Source organism: Clavelina lepadiformis, chromosome 7 (assembly GCF_947623445.1).
Source record: "Clavelina lepadiformis chromosome 7, kaClaLepa1.1, whole genome shotgun sequence".
Classification (NCBI taxonomy): domain Eukaryota; kingdom Metazoa; phylum Chordata; class Ascidiacea; order Aplousobranchia; family Clavelinidae; genus Clavelina; species Clavelina lepadiformis.
In genome coordinates this window covers 9,669,154-9,687,098 of record NC_135246.1, presented here as the reverse complement: position 1 = coordinate 9,687,098, position 17,945 = coordinate 9,669,154, and the positions used below count along the sequence as shown (strand labels likewise).

General features: G+C 36.8%; 1 protein-coding gene across 1 annotated transcript; it reads right to left on the bottom strand.

The window, feature by feature from the left end:
* LOC143464986 (uncharacterized) lies at window positions 1-7,301 on the bottom strand. Its single transcript, XM_076963080.1, has 14 exons — window positions 6,362-7,301; window positions 6,071-6,206; window positions 5,381-5,530; window positions 5,009-5,123; window positions 4,629-4,731; window positions 4,387-4,477; window positions 3,184-4,268; window positions 2,915-3,070; window positions 2,630-2,786; window positions 2,442-2,556; window positions 2,191-2,333; window positions 1,875-2,043; window positions 1,572-1,743; window positions 1-1,244 (listed from the first exon to the last, which is right to left on the bottom strand). The coding sequence occupies exons 1-14, from the start codon at window positions 7,183-7,185 to the stop codon at window positions 902-904; spliced, it is 3,759 nt and encodes a 1,252-aa protein (XP_076819195.1). The 5' UTR covers window positions 7,186-7,301; the 3' UTR covers window positions 1-901.
* Window positions 7,302-17,945: the final 10,644 nt, after the last annotated feature.

Here is a 17,945-nt window from a genome sequence, read left to right as displayed (position 1 = left end):
TTAATTTATAGTCATATTATTTATTGACAATAAGAAGTGCACGACGAAATGTACAACTGCCAGCAGTTTGCAAAAATTACACGATCAAAAATTTGTTTATACAAAGTGCAAATTTGGAAAGACAGATTATGTATACATCACATAAACCGATATATGCTGTTTAGCGAAAATGGAAAAACGTCAGTACATAATGCACAAAGGAGCCATTTTATCCGGTGGAATGGTGATACTGGGTATAGAAAATGGAACATACAACATACATGACTTGAAATTCATGAAACTGAACTTAACAGCCGGTAATACTGATACGCATTAGCACTGTTCGCATGTCTGCATACTTGATCACAACAGAAGCCAATTCATAAGTAAAAGTACATAACCCCGCAATGCAATTTTGAAAAATATTTTGGCGAAATACCTAACTTGTAACATTGATTGCAATATCAAATATATGTACAATGTGTGCACACAAATGAGGTAGCCAGCATTTTAAAAAACTGGCAACTGTTGTAACTTACACTGTTCATTTTTTACTAACTATCAGCGCAGGAAATAATAGTACGAGTTTGCTAACCAATGATTTTATTACTGAGCTCTAATATTGTAAGTACCTTGCAAAAAATTATTGGTACATTGGTGGGCTCAATAGTTTCTTCGCGGTTCTAAAATTACTACATTTTATATAACGTTTACTAACATCAGCTTTTTGCTGTTTATACCATCCTAATATATTTGCACGAGCTAATAGCAGGTTATCTGAACATGACAGTACATAAACAGAAAGTAATGTATCACAGAAAGTGCAAAGTTACAATAAAGTCTGAAACGCAACAAGCTACAAAACTAAACTTGGGTGACAGCCATGATATTAACGTTTAGAATAGTTTTAAAAATCTAACCTTCACACTTTGGTTGCAACTGAAGGGGTAACGTAAAACCCAGTACCTCTAACGGTGCTCCTCCGGGACCTTCTGTTGTGCTCTGCATCGGCATCAGGAGAGCTCTGTTGGGAGCCGACACTAATCACAGAGGACGATCTGGCCATCACAGGGAGGTCCTCTTCTTCACTTTCATCCTCCTCCGGAACATTTGGCATGATGTAAAGATCTTCAGGCAGGGCTAGGTCATATTGCTCATACACGGAGACAATTACTTCATGAAGATGGGGGGGTTCAGGAAGATGAGGTAGCTCTTCACGCATTGCTACTGATCCAAACCAGGTCTCAAGTTCGTCAAATGATGGTCTGAATAAAAAATTGATAATAAGAGAGGTTCATTTATCTTACTACTGGCGCACAGATTACTAATATTATGCGATTTATTTAAAATAATTTGGTACCCATTATATAACCTAAAGTCTTCTCATAAAATCAGATTTATTTTGAACATCTAACTGCTTTGACGGTATAACGTATTAAAAACAAAACTAGAAGCAACGTCATTGCAATATATTTTGAGCTTGTCCATTGATTTTTAAGCCAGTTAATCCAAATTTTGTATATGGACTTATTAATATCTATTAACTTTGTTAGCAAACGGTTCACTGACAAAATGTCCACTGTGCATTGTACCTGTCATCAGGAACGATACGACTTGCATGAACAGCAATAGCAAAATAGAACGCAGGACAAGATCCACAGAACTTTGAGTGATACGCAAGCACAGCAAGACCAAAATCATTACTTCGTGGCAAATAGGTTGGATCAGCCTCAACCCGGCCAATTATTTCACACAGAACAATGCCTGCAAACACATGGTAACATGATAAAAAAATGCAAGCCAAAACCTTCGAAATTAAACTCTTGAAGCTAATATAACAGCGTCCCTTTTCCAAGTATCTAACTTCAACTAATAGATGTCTGAGGTAAACATACCAAATGAAAACACGTCTACTTTTTCGTCATAGACGTTTCTATACAACATTTCTGGAGCCATCCAGTAAGGGCTTCCAACAACTGTGTACCTCTTTTTTCGACCTAGCGATGCAGTTTGGTTTGAAAGAACACGAGCAAGTCCGAAATCAGCTACTACTACGGTTCCATTCTGAAAACGTGAAGAAACCAGCCATAACTATACAGTGAATAGCACAGTCGTTTCTTGTAATGACATTATGTTTAACTTTGGACACTTACAAACAAACCAATGTAGAATCTTATGTAGTAAAACACAGTACAAAAAAGTTTTTATCACCTTCTTTACAAAACAGTTTCCAGAGTTAAGGTCACGATGGATTATATTCTTTGAATGAAGATATTTCATGCCACAGGATATATCTTTGGCAATTCGTACTCTGTACTGCCATGAGAGAGGCTTATCTATGTCACCTATTAAGTCTATGCAAACAATTGAGAAAATGATTAAGCTAGAAAAAGTGCTTTACATATTGCTGCTAAAAACATCGTAATAATAACTTAAATTTGGACAAAGATGCTCAAATCTACCTTTAAGTGAGCCACACTCAATGAATTGTGTGATTATGTTTAATCTCCTTCCTTTATATAAAACCCCAATAAAATGCAGCACATTGGGATGATAAAGGTTTCGCAAAACTTTAACCTGAAAAAAAAAAACACCAGGTATATTCTATGTACACATCATACAGAGAAACTGGGTTGGTTCAAAAAAAAACCTCTTGAAGAAATGACTTCTCCGTTTGTTCATCTAATGTGTTAAGTTCTTTCATAACCATAACTTCCCCGGTGTCGCGATGTGTGACTTTTATGGCCCTGCCGAAAAATCCTTGGCCCAAAATATCTCCCAAGATAAGATCACAAGGGCGAAAAACTCTGTATTTATGTCAGGAAAACAACAAAAATGTCAAATGTCTAGCACGAGAACATCAGCAAAACACATACCATAGAAAATAACATAGTGTTTCATTATATGACTAATAAAAAAATTGCCTTATCCTCACCGCTGTGTCCGGTCCATTTGTGTACTGTATATTCTCATAGATTCTGAGCGACTTAGGTCCGATGTCATATTTCCTGGTTTATTGCATTGGTCATACGCATCAAATTCAGTGTGGTTTTGAAGAGAATAAGTTGATTTTGTCTTCTGTTTTTCGGCCCTGATATTTCCAAGCAGAGTTTGATGTTTAAAGCTTTAGTACTTTAAACTTTAGTTTCGAGTTTTTAAATTTTTTAAATTAAAGTTGTTAGAAATATAAGACAGACAACATACCTAGGGGATGAGTTTCGCATAATGACAGTTGCCATATCAGTTCTCAAAGAGTTGCTTCTTCTGGCGTGGTCTCGTTTACGTCTTTCTTGGCCTTGGTCTTCCACAAGAATTTCCATTTGTTTCTTATCGGACACATTATTTTTCGTTCGAAACCCATCTCTTAATTGCTCAATTCTAGATTTCTTGCGTTTAACTCCAAGACGTTTTACTCTGGGTGAAATTGGTGGAAGATCTGAGTTGTTGCTTACTTTTGCAGTTACACTCTCTTTATCATTTGTTGACACACTGTTTCTTGAATCTGCATTATTCTTTACTGTGATACTTAAAGGTGAGTTGATTTCAATTTTATCTGGTTGACTGCATGCAACCAATGAATCATTCATGACATCAATGTCAGGGGATGATGCAGAGGGACTCTGTTTAATAATTGATATGTCTTGGTTATCTTCAGAACTTTCTATCACATCAGACCTAGTCTTTGTGTTTGTTTCGAAATTATTTTCGATTGAAATTGTTTCTTCACTTGTGTTTGCAGAAGTGCTTTCACAATCCTTTATGTTGTTGCATGAATCTGAGGGTGAGGCCTGTTCACTATCATTGAAACATTCGTCATTGTCTTCTTCCACACCTGAATCGACTAAATTATCACTGCTTGCATAACTTTCTTCATCACCATCAATCACATTTTCATGTTTGTCATTGTTTTCCATCCTCGCTAAAGCAGTTGGTGCAGCATCACTAGCACAACATAAAGTGTTTGAAGTAGGGAACGCGAATGGATTGCAATAAACTGAGCCTTCAGTTTCCGAAGCTTTACTGCAAGGCACCACCATCAATAGGTTCTTGGGAAGTAAAGATTGCTGTTGTGACAGCCCCAGTGGGTTTGAAGGCTGACATTTAACTACATGTTGTGCTTCACTTGGGGATTGAGTTTGGGTTGAACTGTTGTAGTTAAAGTGGTGTTTAGGTGATGTTGACATATGGCTGCATGTTTGGGAATGGCTTAGAATGTCCAGAGGCAATGTAACATCTCGCTGTACAGTCATTTGCAGTGCAGTTTTGGAATCATCATGCAAGCGATCAATCTGAGTCAAACAATACGGTTAATCAAACCAGCCATATATGAAAGCCTTTAGTTTTGTCAAATTTGTCTCATGTTGAAAAATATTCAGTGAAATCAGATTACATTGTTACATTTCTTACCAAGTCCAAAGCATTAAGGTCAACTACCAGCCCATTAACTTGCAGGAGTTGATCACCAGTTTGCAGTGAGCCTGGAATGACATCATCAACACTGCAAAATAATATTTCTATTGATTGGGATAATTATAAAGAAGTATGTGTAATTATATGTATGCAGGCACAGTAACATGACTGTATTTACGTGCAATGCATTGTGTTTAACGTAGAAAAAGCTTTAAAACTTCCTGAGTGCAGATACTTACCCCACAACAACCTGGCCTGCAGGTTGGCTGGTGCCATCTTGTTGCATGGTAATTGGCAAATCCCGCACAGTTATCCCATAACCTCTTGCACAATTTGAGTTCCCTACATACAGGTAGAGAAGAATCATTACCACACAGACCAATGTTCCACCTGCTTAACCTAACATATTCTCCAGTGCTACAACCATGAACAAAAAATGCTATTAAATTAATTGACTTACATCATCGGCATTAAGTTTTAAAACTCGACAATAAACACATATTTAAATATAGAGACCTGCTATACAGGGTGTTTTTTTCGAAAAAAGATAAAAACAAGACAAACAAAATTTAAAATATATACTATATGTATGTATGTATGTATAGATCAAGGTAGCGACCTGCAGTGCCAGTGGCTATTGAAAGTGTAGGATAATAATCGACAACCATGATGACTTTGCATTTGACACCATCATCGCCCAACCCTTGACAATTTTCATTTTGACTGAACAGACCCTATGTACATTAAAAGTATTGACGAAAATTTCTTTCCAATGCTCTTTAAGCTAGTACGAGCCCAACTGATTAGTATTCATTTCTACATTTTATTTCTTTGATGAGCTTCCGACTTGTGAGCAAAAAGCCAGTAATTTCAAATGGGGATAAAATAAACAATATGTTTTCAATAAAATAAATATGAGTAATATCATTCCTTGCCACAGTTGTGCCAAGTCATTATTTTAAAGTGGTAGGCTTTTCAATTTGGATCATACCTGATAACAAACAATACAAAAAAGCAGTGAAGTTTGCTTCTTTTTATCAATTGAAGAGAGAACAAGAGCATAAAATTCACCATCTGAAACGCATTGCTTGCAACACTTGCATTCGAAACATTCAGGGTGAAAGCGATAAACACCAGCAATCTATCAAATAAATTATACGGAGTCAAAGTCACACAGAAATAGAGAAATGTTTAACTTAGAATATAAAAACTATAACCTAACATGGAACAAGAACATAGCCTAACTTTTGTTTCATGACATTTGCATTATTAAAACATAGCATTAGCATGTTCACAAAACAAAGTTTAAATTATATGCTATAATACGACAGTTGGTTGACATGTGCAACACCCATTAAAAGTTCAGTTGCTGGCTATTGCAAGCAAAATACCGGTCTTGATATCTACAATATTTTTTTACAATAATTGTACATTACAAATAGTCAGAATGGATACCAATGTGAATATATAGAGGCAAAGCAAACTTCCTTCCTCCTATTCAAACTCATATTTAACTTTCATACCATAGCAATGTTTAAGGAAAGCACCACTGCTTAAAGCTATTCATTATTCAAAGTTCAAGACAGCAATTGAATTCATTGCATGGTTTTCCAAAAACAGTGCATTGCAAAAAGCATGATTGGCAGCAATGAATTTACAATAATATTTTGCTAAAACTAACCATGATCGGGCCCGTTATTATGCCGTTGCACTTCATACAGTGATGTCCGAATTTATTCCAGTAATCGTCTTCACAATATAATGCACCATCTTGCTCATAGAAATAATTGTTGAGATAGCAATCGCAAATAATGCATCTTAAAAAGTTAAAAATTGGTTCAGGTATCATTAAACGAATTACTTGTAATTATGCAGATTAGCTACTGGGTGTTAGAGTTAACATGCAAGAGCAATTTAAGCCTAAATGTCATTAATACATTAACGCACAGGGCAGTAAAAATTAGATATGTACCTTCTCTCTTGCACCGAGCGTTTGACCAGTATCTTTTCTTTCATCTGCCAGAAATTGTGAACTTCGTTGAACTTAACGTTACTTTGCAACTTTCCGTTTGTGATTTTTCGCAGAGGCGATGCGTTCAACGACGGTGGGGCTGATGTCGAGTCGGCAAACGATTTAGATCCAGCACGGACAATGGACAAGTTTTGATCGCTTTTGTAGCAGTCTGCCTCTCGTGCCAGGTTAGTGACCGATATTTGTTCTATGGCCTGAGAATCCGCCTTTTTACTCTCGTTTTTCGAAGAGGATGTAAAAAGCCCAATCAAGTTTGGCACTGTACTAGATCGCAAAATATATCTCTCAATTTTTAACTCTTTCGGCCGATTAAAACTTTGAGCCTTTCCTGAAGTACTTTTCACTGTTTTGGTTTGATTAATATCCCGTCCTTCAGTTTCAGGGGCGTTACCTGGAACTGCGTTCGATTCTGCTGAATACTTGCTGTTGTTGCCTTTCAAACACGGAACTGAATGTCTTTCTGAGTTCTGATTACCGGTCGCCTTCGAAACAATTGCGTCTGGTCGTTCGTTGTGTATAATGAAAGCTCCACAGCTCGCCTGACTTTTATGTGCATGTGTTGCGTCTTTTTCCGTTGTTGTGTGCCCCTCTTGTGACGTTGGGCTTTCCAACGATCGATCGGTCTGGCACTTTCTTCCATGCTTGTTTGGTGCGGTCGCGTTGTTGTTGGTATTTTGTGCTTTGTTCTTGTCAGTGTTCGAAGTGCGTGACGTGTGCCCTCCCAGATAATTCTCCCAGAATTTCTTGATGTCGGAAAATCGCATATTGATCAGGTTTCCATGCAAATTCAATCTGCGGTTAATTTATCGTTAGTTACATTTTGCATACTTGGCTGCTTCCCTGTGATAAACAACACGTTAGCTGAGAAAAACAGTGTTTGCGATATGAAAGCAAAAAATGTCAATCCACGAATTCCTACCTTTCTGTAAGGAATTTAACGGTATGTATAATACACGGAGATATAATCTATAAATAGCTATAGCTGCATTACAATGTTCGTTCAACAGCGATATTCGCTCCCGTCAGAGCGGATTTCCCAAAACACTGTAACGCGCTCGAGAAAATGTCTTCAACTTTTTTTCCTTTTTTCAGTTTGAATGAGTCGCCAGTCATAACAGGAAAAAGAAGCAAATTTCCATGGGAAAGTGGGTAGTAATTTGTCCCAAGACAGTCACTGGCGTCACACACCAATTCTATGGGCTCTTCAAACGTTCAAGGATATCACCAATACCGCAAGAGATCCGCCAGATTTTGTAAATTAAAAAAAAAATGGCTACGTTTTATTGTACGTACCAGCAAAAATAGATTAAATTTGTATGCAGAAATTTTTTAACTAACGTTTAATAAATAGCCCACCTTGTTTTAGATTTAGATGCTGCATATAACGTCACTCAACGAAGCAAATGACTAGCCTAGAACATACCTAATAAATGAAAAATCGCGCAAATCCCTATTTTTGGTGTGTTCTGTCATAGACATTAACGAATCGTATGCTTCAAACGTTAATTTTAATAAGACCAAACAGCTAAATCGCATTTGCAAGATTAAGATTGATAGTACGACTGACTATTGATTGTTTTCAAGCTTGGCTAAAATTAAACGGAAACCAATGCCTAAGTAAGCAAGATAAGTGAATAATTTCAGTTATCAGGTCCAATTTTACTCCTACACTGCGGAACTAAGTGTTGCCCAAACGAATTAAGCGTAAACTGATATACAACTTAGTCAACGGCCTATGTAGGCTGGAATATGAACGGATTACGCGGTTGGCGGTCACGTAGGAAATTACATACTTTACATCTTTCCAGGTCGCCAACAACAAGTGTAAATATACCAATGAATTCTAGTCATCGAAAATCCTTACGATATTGTCCATATCTCAAACAAAACTTCGCAGAAAAAACATTCCCCTATCTATTCTGGATCAAGGAAACTTATATGGCACGAAAAATTTCTTTAGCTGTTATATGACAGTTTTATATGAAGGTTTTTGAACATCTGTCATAAATTACTAACCTACAGCTGTACTAAAAATATAATTTAGCAAATGGAATAAGAGCCGGGCTATAACTTATATTAGCAATAAAACCATCCCAAGTAATCATTTCTGACTGTGTACAGGCTAAATATTTTCAACAACACAGACTGCGTTTCCTGTGACACACATCACACTTACCACTGAGTTATGAACACACAGATAGGGCATGTTAGGTTAAGTTATGTCTGTCGATCTACTTTGCCCACGTTCTGCTTCTAAGTTTCATTAAATTCAGCACGTTTCGACAAACAGTATTCCATCTTGGTTTTAATTCTGTTAAAGCGCTAACGGGCAAGATTGCGATAAAATCCTGTACATTATCAATCCTCACAGTGAAATTCTTTCACGTCACTTATAACACTTGTTCAGAAATATCGAACGCTATCGAGTATTCATTCACTGATTATAATGAATGGAATTTCGAGCATCTGACGTAGCACCTTACGTAAAACGACACACTAAGTTTCTTTCCTCGCTATTCACACAAGAGTCGGCAGCTGTTCCGGCAAAATTGCTAAGTTTTCCATAAATTCGCTTTTAAATTTATGGTTGCCGAGCTTGTTACGTAATAGTACAAATTTACCAAAGCCTTGGATCAATAAACCTTTCGTTTTATCACCGAACTTTATGTGATGAACATTGATGAAACTGGCGATCTTGCCCCTATGAAAACCTAGCAACCTGTCTAAACATTTATATCATTCTTGTAAAACGTCGAAACATGACAGCAATAAATGCAGCCTTGTCGTGAACTATGACAAAAACAAATGACATCTTGCTGTATAGCCATAGCCCTGTGGGCGTCTCTGTAATTAATAACATTGCGTCAAACCTACACGAAAAACAATTTACGGTTTTAAGCGGTATACTTTTTGTATATATACTTGTGCGTTCATAATTTGTTTATGAGAGTAGGATGCAAAATTATGACTTGCACATTAAAAACTGTATGTAATGTAGAATTTTTCGTTCAAACGTTTCTATTGTTGTTACTCGGGCTACAAACAAGCTTAGCACAAAACTAAAGTAGTAAAAGCGTCTTCCGCAATCCAGCAAAAAAAACATTCAATCCGCTATCGTACCACTATCACCTACTGCAATGCGGGTTCTAGAATAGCCAACTTCCTGTAGTGGAATGACTAAGAAAGTAGTCGGCAGAAATTGTGCATTGTTCTTCGGTTTTACATTAAAAATTCTATCCCTTGTTGAAACAACAAATACCATGTAATGCGTTTTAAAATTTCCTAGCCTGCTTACAAGATTGCGTCAAGACTATGAATCAGTGTTCTCCAATCTATAAATGACGTAACTTTTACATTCGTTTTCCAAAGAATTGAGAATATCCTTTTCATGTATTTGTTTGAACAAGATCTGAATGTTACAGTGGTGTAATGACACAAAACGAAGATCTTATTTTGTTTTCGACGACAAATATAATCGACCGGCAACAAACGACAAAAGCATAACATAGACGGCAATACAATTACAGGTATTCTATTAATATTGTTTATTCATTTGTATATCCTAATATAGAATTTTTACGTTTCAGCGTTCGGCTGTTTTGTATGAAATTTTCAAGCAAAACTAAAATTTGGAAAATAACGGTGAATGTAAGCAGTAATTCGTGACTTGTTTACGGCATTAATTTCATTCTATGACGCAAAGCATACGTAATGTCCATCCCAAGATGTGAGCTCAGGAAAGCTTCATATGGAAATGCCAACAGCCTGATCAATTGTATAAATAATGCTCTGCATTCGCGACCAAACTAAATATAGAGCAACATGTGACACAGAGCAAGGCGTTGGTTACTTACCACAGACATAGTCAAAGAAATGGAAGCACAGAATGAGAAGTTATACGCTGAGGACGACGCGATCTCCAAGCCGTGTGACACCCATGTAGCAATCAAAATTTCCCTTGTTTTGTGTGGGAGTAGAAAGGGCAGAGGCCTAGCCAGTTACACATGTGTTTTTATACAGTCAACAGCAGTATTGGTGTAAGGAAACTAGAAACGCTTAAATCGTTCCACTCCATTGTTGCCTGTTTGTTATTTTTAACACGTCATTCCAATGAGCTCATGCGCATTCGCTCAGTTCATAGCTATTATGCCTCATTAGCCACGCCTTGAACTAGCCCGCAGTTATTAAACCTTAACACTGCCCAGTGACGTAATCTAAATGAAGTAGACTGCGATTACTTTTAAACTGTTTTCTCCATATACGATTAGATGCTGTGCTGGTGGATAAACAATAGTTTTATTTTACTCAACCACAATTATCTCACACATGGGCGTACTATGTAATTAATTGTAGATTAGCTTTAAGCGGACCTAGCCCTCACTTCAAACTTCAAGAAAACTAATTCGGTCCCAATTACGATTGGTGCGTCAACTATGACATTATCAGGTGAAAATAAACATAGGGTCTATTTAAAGTTATTTATATTTTTAAGTCATTGTACCGGTAATGCGATAAAAATATAATTACTAAAAACTCCAAATTTATTTCTACCCCAATTTCTGTGAATTTTATAAGCAATCTATTTCCCTCTATATTTATGGTAAAAATGTGGGCTTACTCATGCCGCATAGCCCAGTGCAAAAACGTTCTGGTGGAAAGATAAAATTTTTATCACCACACCACCAACCAGGGCTTCAGGGTAATGATGCACCTCAGGAAATTATTGCGCCTTGATTGTTCTTTATGTTAAATCAGCAGTAATGATAAATGATCTTTTCATGCTCAATCTTTTAATTGAAATTGCTTCAATCCAAGTACGTCACATGAAAACGGGAGTCTGACCATTAACACTTTGCTTAAATGCAGCATGTCAAAATGACTCTTTGCTGCAATGGTATGGTATGATAATCTTTATCCTCGGACTGAGGAAGTCTTTGCACAACTTAAACCTGGCGATAACTCCTCATCACTTGAGCCCTGGTTACTGAACTAGCTTTTGTGCAAGTTCCGTTTCTCACACATTTTTTATTTTGGTTTTTTGATTTTTTTTATATAGATGTGCAGAACCTCAAAGCAAAGCATGATACATTTATCTGATTCTTAAGCATTTTGAGTAAACATGCAACTATTTCACATTTTGTCAATTCTTTTAGCTGTGAACTGTAGTACATACAACTTCATTAAAATGAACAGATAACTAACAAATGTGTGCTGAAAACTCATATATCCCTGCAAAGTGCAAACCAATAGCAAACAGTAGCATTAATGCAAAGTCAGAGCTTATCCAACAAAAAATGACCAATCAACACACTACATGATATTGTAGGAGGATAGCCACACATAACTTACACAATACTCTTTAGTACCAGGTACAGGTATACCTTATCATGGAAATTCGGAAGATGATATGCAAAGCATACAATAATGCAAAAATTTAAACCATGTTCATTATGCTCAGCCAAATACTGCTTCAATGCAATTTCGTGAGGAGCCGGCATGCTGTATGAAATCCATCACTTAATTTCAACATGTGGCCAAAAGCATGTTTTTGCAACATCAAAATTTAATTTGCGTACACTGCTGTTTCCAATGCTTGTATGCTCCAAAAGTCAATTAAAAGCCTTATATCATTATCAATTACAGTTACAAATTTCTAACTAACTAACTAACTACAAGTTTCAAAACAATAAATTTCAGTGAGGTTCAGAAAAAGTGAAGCAATGCATGTTGCACTTTCACCTGAACCTTTCAGAGAAAAATCCAAAATATGATTGGACAAAAATTGTAATTTGCCCTAGCAATCTTGATTGATTAGTGGTCAGTACATTCAATATTTTGCTGTCTTGTCAAATTCACCATTTATCATCATTTTTATCATATATACCACATACCGGTATATACCCGAATACACATGATTGCTTGCCATGTAAAGTTCCAGTACTAGGCCTATTACGTGATAACTGACCAGTGCTTAGTTCTGTACTACTACTCCTAACATATTACTCAAATACATAATTACTCAAATACTACAAACAGGAAACAACACTACAAAACATGAAACTTCAATGACAATCTAATGCATCTAGAAATTAGTAATAATAAGTATGCTTCATTGAAAGTAATTCCAATGAATTACATGCCCATGCATGTAACGAAGCTCCCCAAGATACCGACCACCTCGTGATAAAATGCCCCAATACAAAGTTGACTGGAGGCTACAGCACCGTCAATCAATGCGGCCAAAACTTCAAAAACTGGATTGACAATATGACGGTGAACGTGTGAAGACTATACGACGATGATGATGATTGAAAGTAATTTAGAATAACAATTATGTAATCATGATCCCAATTTTGTTTATCAGCCCGACTGGAAAGTAAGGCAGTTTTTGACAAAAAATCGTTCATGCAAACATGCAAATTTTGGTGTGATGGTGTGCACTGAAGCCTTACTTCTTTGTTTATTCATTATATAGATCGGTAGGGGAAATAAAATATTCAGTGTGCTTGTTGAAGAATCTCATGCATTCAGGTGTCATACTTTCCACTGTGGTTTATCAGAAAACTTGATTCGTAACTGCAAAGCATATCATAGGCATAACTACTTTGCTAACAACACTTTATAGGCCCTGTATACAAAATTTGTATGATACGCTGGAGATCTTTGGAGTGGTGAAGGAGAAGAAATCATTACATCACTGGCGAAAGTATTAGCTTTGGCCTTTTTAGCGTGGCGTCATAAAATCATGTCAGAAAATGTGGCAAGAAACACACATACAAAGACTGCAAATGCAGTGAAATTCCCTTTAGTTTCACCTCTTAACAGTGGCAGTGGTGACAATAGGCAATGGAAGCCAAGGGCCTTAGAATAGACTATCCTACTGACTGATGAAGAGCCTGCATTTTAGCACAGGAAAATTTACGCCCAAAACAACAGAGTCTATGTTTTACGCCACACCAGTATTAAAACTCTAATTATTTTCCACTGCAACTAATTCCTATTTTAATAATTGAATCCGATTCTAAGGCCCAGAGGCCGTTGGCTTCCACTGCTTATCCATGCCACAGCCATTGTCAGATAAGAAATTAAAGGGAATTTCAATGTATTTGCAATCTTTGTATGTGATTTTTGTGACACGATTTTATGACGTCATATTAGAAAGGCCAAAGCTGAGATTGACGCCCGTGGCGTAACGATATTTGCTCCTTTGCCACGCCGGAGATCTCCGGTGTATATCATACAAACTTTCCATACAAGATTGTAGGCTAGTAGCCTACTGCAAACCAACCAAATAGTTAACAAACCAAACTCCAAACACGGAAGCTATTGTCTCTGAAAAACAACGCAAGGCCCAAAACAAATGGGTCGCTTATCAAGATGGGATAAAAAGCATTTCAAAGTCAGAAAATTGTAGCATAGGCAGTGGGCCCTAGACTTCAGATTACCATTTTTTTCTTTTACATAGCTTTATATAACAAATACAGCAATAGACAGGTTAAAATTGCTTTATACAGCGTTTGAAATTGTACATTCAGACATTACCCAAATTACTTTAAACTTCCCCAGACTGTATTTCATGCAGCTGCACACCCGACATATATTTCAAGCAAACTTTTTGTACTGGTCTAAGATGTAAAATATGACATTGCGTTTGTAGTACCTAGTAAAGCGAAACACCACAATGCTTTGCTTAAAATATAAATTAAGGACATGATCATAGCAAGAAAAGTTTTAAGCAAACTTTGCAATATGTTTAGAATCATCGAAACGTGGCGAATGAGCACGGCTGGCTTTATACATTCAGCCATAATGATAGGCCAAACTTCTAATAGCGGTTTTAACTGAGCACATGCAAAACTTTTCTCATGCAGCATACTATTATTGAGTAGCACCCTGTAATTGGTGGCGGCACGTAGTTGCTGATTAGTAGTTTGAAAAGGCAGTGGCGTTATCATAAGAATGGCTGTTATTGTTGTACAGCAGCCTGCTATTTTTAAACAACACCTTGATCTTGACTGTTTTCTGCTCAGTAAATGAAATGCTGCTGTTCATGATGCAATGAACAGCAGACTGTCATTGCTTGAGTAGCACAATGCTGTTATTGGTTCCTGCTGCAAACTGGACAGTTCACTGTTTTTTTATATCAAGGATGTTCAAGAGTATCAAGATATGAACATAAATTACGCAATCCTCACACACACAACCAATTTTTAAATATACGAAACATAGATACCATTTTCTTTTCTAAAAATCAATGTACATTCTACTTGGAAAGACTCCACATCAGCTGTTCACTTTGTTGAAAAACTAATCTGCCACTGATCACGTCACGAACCGCCGCCCCGCCTAGTCTACTTATAAATATGAGAAAACGTTTCATTTAGGATTTTTAAATAAGTTTTCAAAGCGTAAAAAAACAAAACCGCGGGGAAGAGCCAGCCAAAGTTTAGCCCAACTTTTAAAAACATTTGGCACCTTGTTTACGCAAACCTAAATAGGCTACGCCACAGCCAAGTCTGCCCGTACCTGTGGTCTAATTTTGCATATCAACAGCTTACCGCCGCCAGTGGTTAAAATAAGACAAGCAAACCTGCGCTGTATGTGACCACTGTAACGTACTCAGTCTATCAGTTCAGGCGTATAAGGTAAATTTTGCACATCCAATCATTTTTATTTCAAAATGCGATCAATAGAGACGCCAATAACAAAATTTATACTTTAAGTACCTACTGTATAATGTATACTAACCGTACTAAGCTATACGTACAAGAAACTTGCATTTCCACGTTGGAGGAATCCCCAGATTCGTTACTACAATATTTTTGTTTTCAGATTATAATCGGAATACTGTAATCGCCGTAACCTGAGATTAATTATATACATTATCACTTACTAGTTTGTCAGCTGAATAAATTACATTGCTGATTTGTTTTCTTTGGCACAAGATACATGATTTTAGGTTATATTGTTTTATTTATTCTTATTTTTGGCATTTCCACAGCGTCCGTTTGAAAATCGCCGCTAAAATGTTCAAATATGGCCGGGCCCTGGTGAAAATAAATTGCTTAAGTTACGTACAAATAGCCTATGTATGTCCATTACGTATTATTTTTATATACATCTATTTATTCCACGAAGCTGCCTAACTTGAGTAAAATGCATCATCTTTTAGGTTCAGCAGGCATCTGGGTGTCGACGTCGCAAAGTAAAAGTTATAAGACGTGTAAACTAAAGTTTAGGAAAGGAAACCTGACTTTATAATGTCATCACAGACAAAATCCACGTTTGCATACGTTTCTTCACAACAATCTGCCACACTTTTTAAGCAACAAATAGATTGATGTGTCCATCAGTTCCATAGTGATTGCACCCAAGGAATTAGACCCATGATATTGCACCCAATGTAATTGCACTTACACGGGATTGCACCTACACGGAATTGCACCCACACGTAATTGCATCTACAAGGGATTGCACTCAAAAGGAATTGCACCCAAACGGAATTGCACCCACACGCAATTGCACACGTTCGGACTTTGGGACTCTGCAAGAAACAAGTACTGTAAAGAGGTGGACAGTCGGTGCTATGAAAGTACCGTCGGTAACGGTACCGGTACTTGGCAAAGAATGTACCGACGGTTCCAGTATTCGGTACTGTTTCAAAAAAGTAGTTCGGTACTTTGTCGATACTCGGTAATTTTTGTGTAGAAGATGCTGCTGCAAATGCATTGTTTGCCATTATTATGCCCCCGGTAAAAGTTACTCCAGGTCAAAGCATATGTGACCTTAATCGCTTGCAATTTTACTTGACATTTCTAGATTAAAAAAGAGAAACAGATGCTAAAATTGTTATTAAGGATCCACCGTGCAACAAATTTTCAACTTTGAAAAACTTCAAGAACTAGTGAGGTTGTAGGCTACTTTGTAAATTCGGGGTCGCTGATTCCCAATGTGGGCTTGGTTTTTCACGATCACGTCAGAATTTTTTGAAAAAAACGTTTTTAATTTTTCCAAAATTATGCTTGAAAATACGATAAAATGAACTTTACACGCATGTCTAATCATCAAAATTCAAAGCCTAACTAATGCAATCGCTGCTTGGTATCCTTGCAAACCTGCATGTGCTGCTATAAACTAAGTAATTGCGTGTTTTTAACTGAAAACTGTGGATGCGATACATGTAGAACTACCCTGGTACGGTTTGCAAACGGACTAAGCAAAAATGAAGTAGATTATACCACTACTACTACATGGACAAACATGATTGTCAAAACACTGTCTTATGCACAGTAACTTGCTATTACTTCTTCCTCTTAGCGTCTTCGTCGCTTATGCTCCACAGTTCAGAACTATCTCGCTGTATTGACCAGCAGTAGTCAGCTAGCATTCCCACTGACCAATTCCCTTTGTACCTGTGAATAAGTAATAATAAAATATGGTCTTCTTTCGCTCACAAAAGGGTCAAAGTCAGTGTTTGAGTCTTCAGAACTTTTAGCAGAATCATCGCTTATCGGATACTAAATGGAGACTTTGGAATCGGCAATTCCACAGAGTGTGGAATCGGACGAATAGCAAATGGTAGATTAGGGTATGCAATACCTTTTTTAGTTTTCTGGTTATACCCTTCTGCTTTGGTGAAGCAGAAATAACAGTCCGTGATGTGGTCAATCTGCTCTCTCCATCCCATTGGTACAGCAAATCCCATAGACACGTTTTTGCAGCAAACCATCCACTAAGTTTCGTACTGCAGTCTAAGCAACAAAAATGTGGAGCCCAATAACTTATTTGTCTTGGTCACCAACTGCACATCCAAAGTATGCATAATACAAACGTTTGATTTTATTGCTTAGATTTCTTCTGTATTTATTGCAAGTTACTTTACCGCAGATGTAGCAAAAAGTATCAGCTTTGTTTTTGCAAGAACGCCGTTGTTTAGACATATTTTATACGGTTAATCAAGCAGAATGTATAGGCTATAGGCTACAGTTAATCCAACAAAAAATTGTGCTTTTTAACTTAAAAATCAACGCAATACGTGTTGAACCTTAACTTCAGCAATCATTTAGGCACAAAAACATAAGATAAAAGCGAAACAAAGCAAATAGAATATTTCAAATGTTACATGCAATAAGGCAAATACGCACATTTTTGCGAAAATTTAAAATCAAAATTGCAAAAGATGGGAGGTTGAATGGAAAAAATGTAGTTGATATTCATGGTCAGCGCACCAGAAATATCCAAAAACACCTCTTTGCTCTTCTGAAGTTTTTTTCTGTTGCACAGTGGGATTAATTAACACGTATATTTGAAAACATATTTGTTAAAATTTGAAAATAATCACGTGAAAAGTACCGGGACCGACTGAAATTTCTTGAAAAAGGTAATTCAGTACAGAGATTTGATACTTTTTGTCAAAAGTACCGACGGTACCGGTAATAAAAAAAGTACGGCGGTACAGTAATTCGGTACTATAGTACAGCGATACTGTTCACCTATGTGTGAAACAAACGTAAATACGTTACGT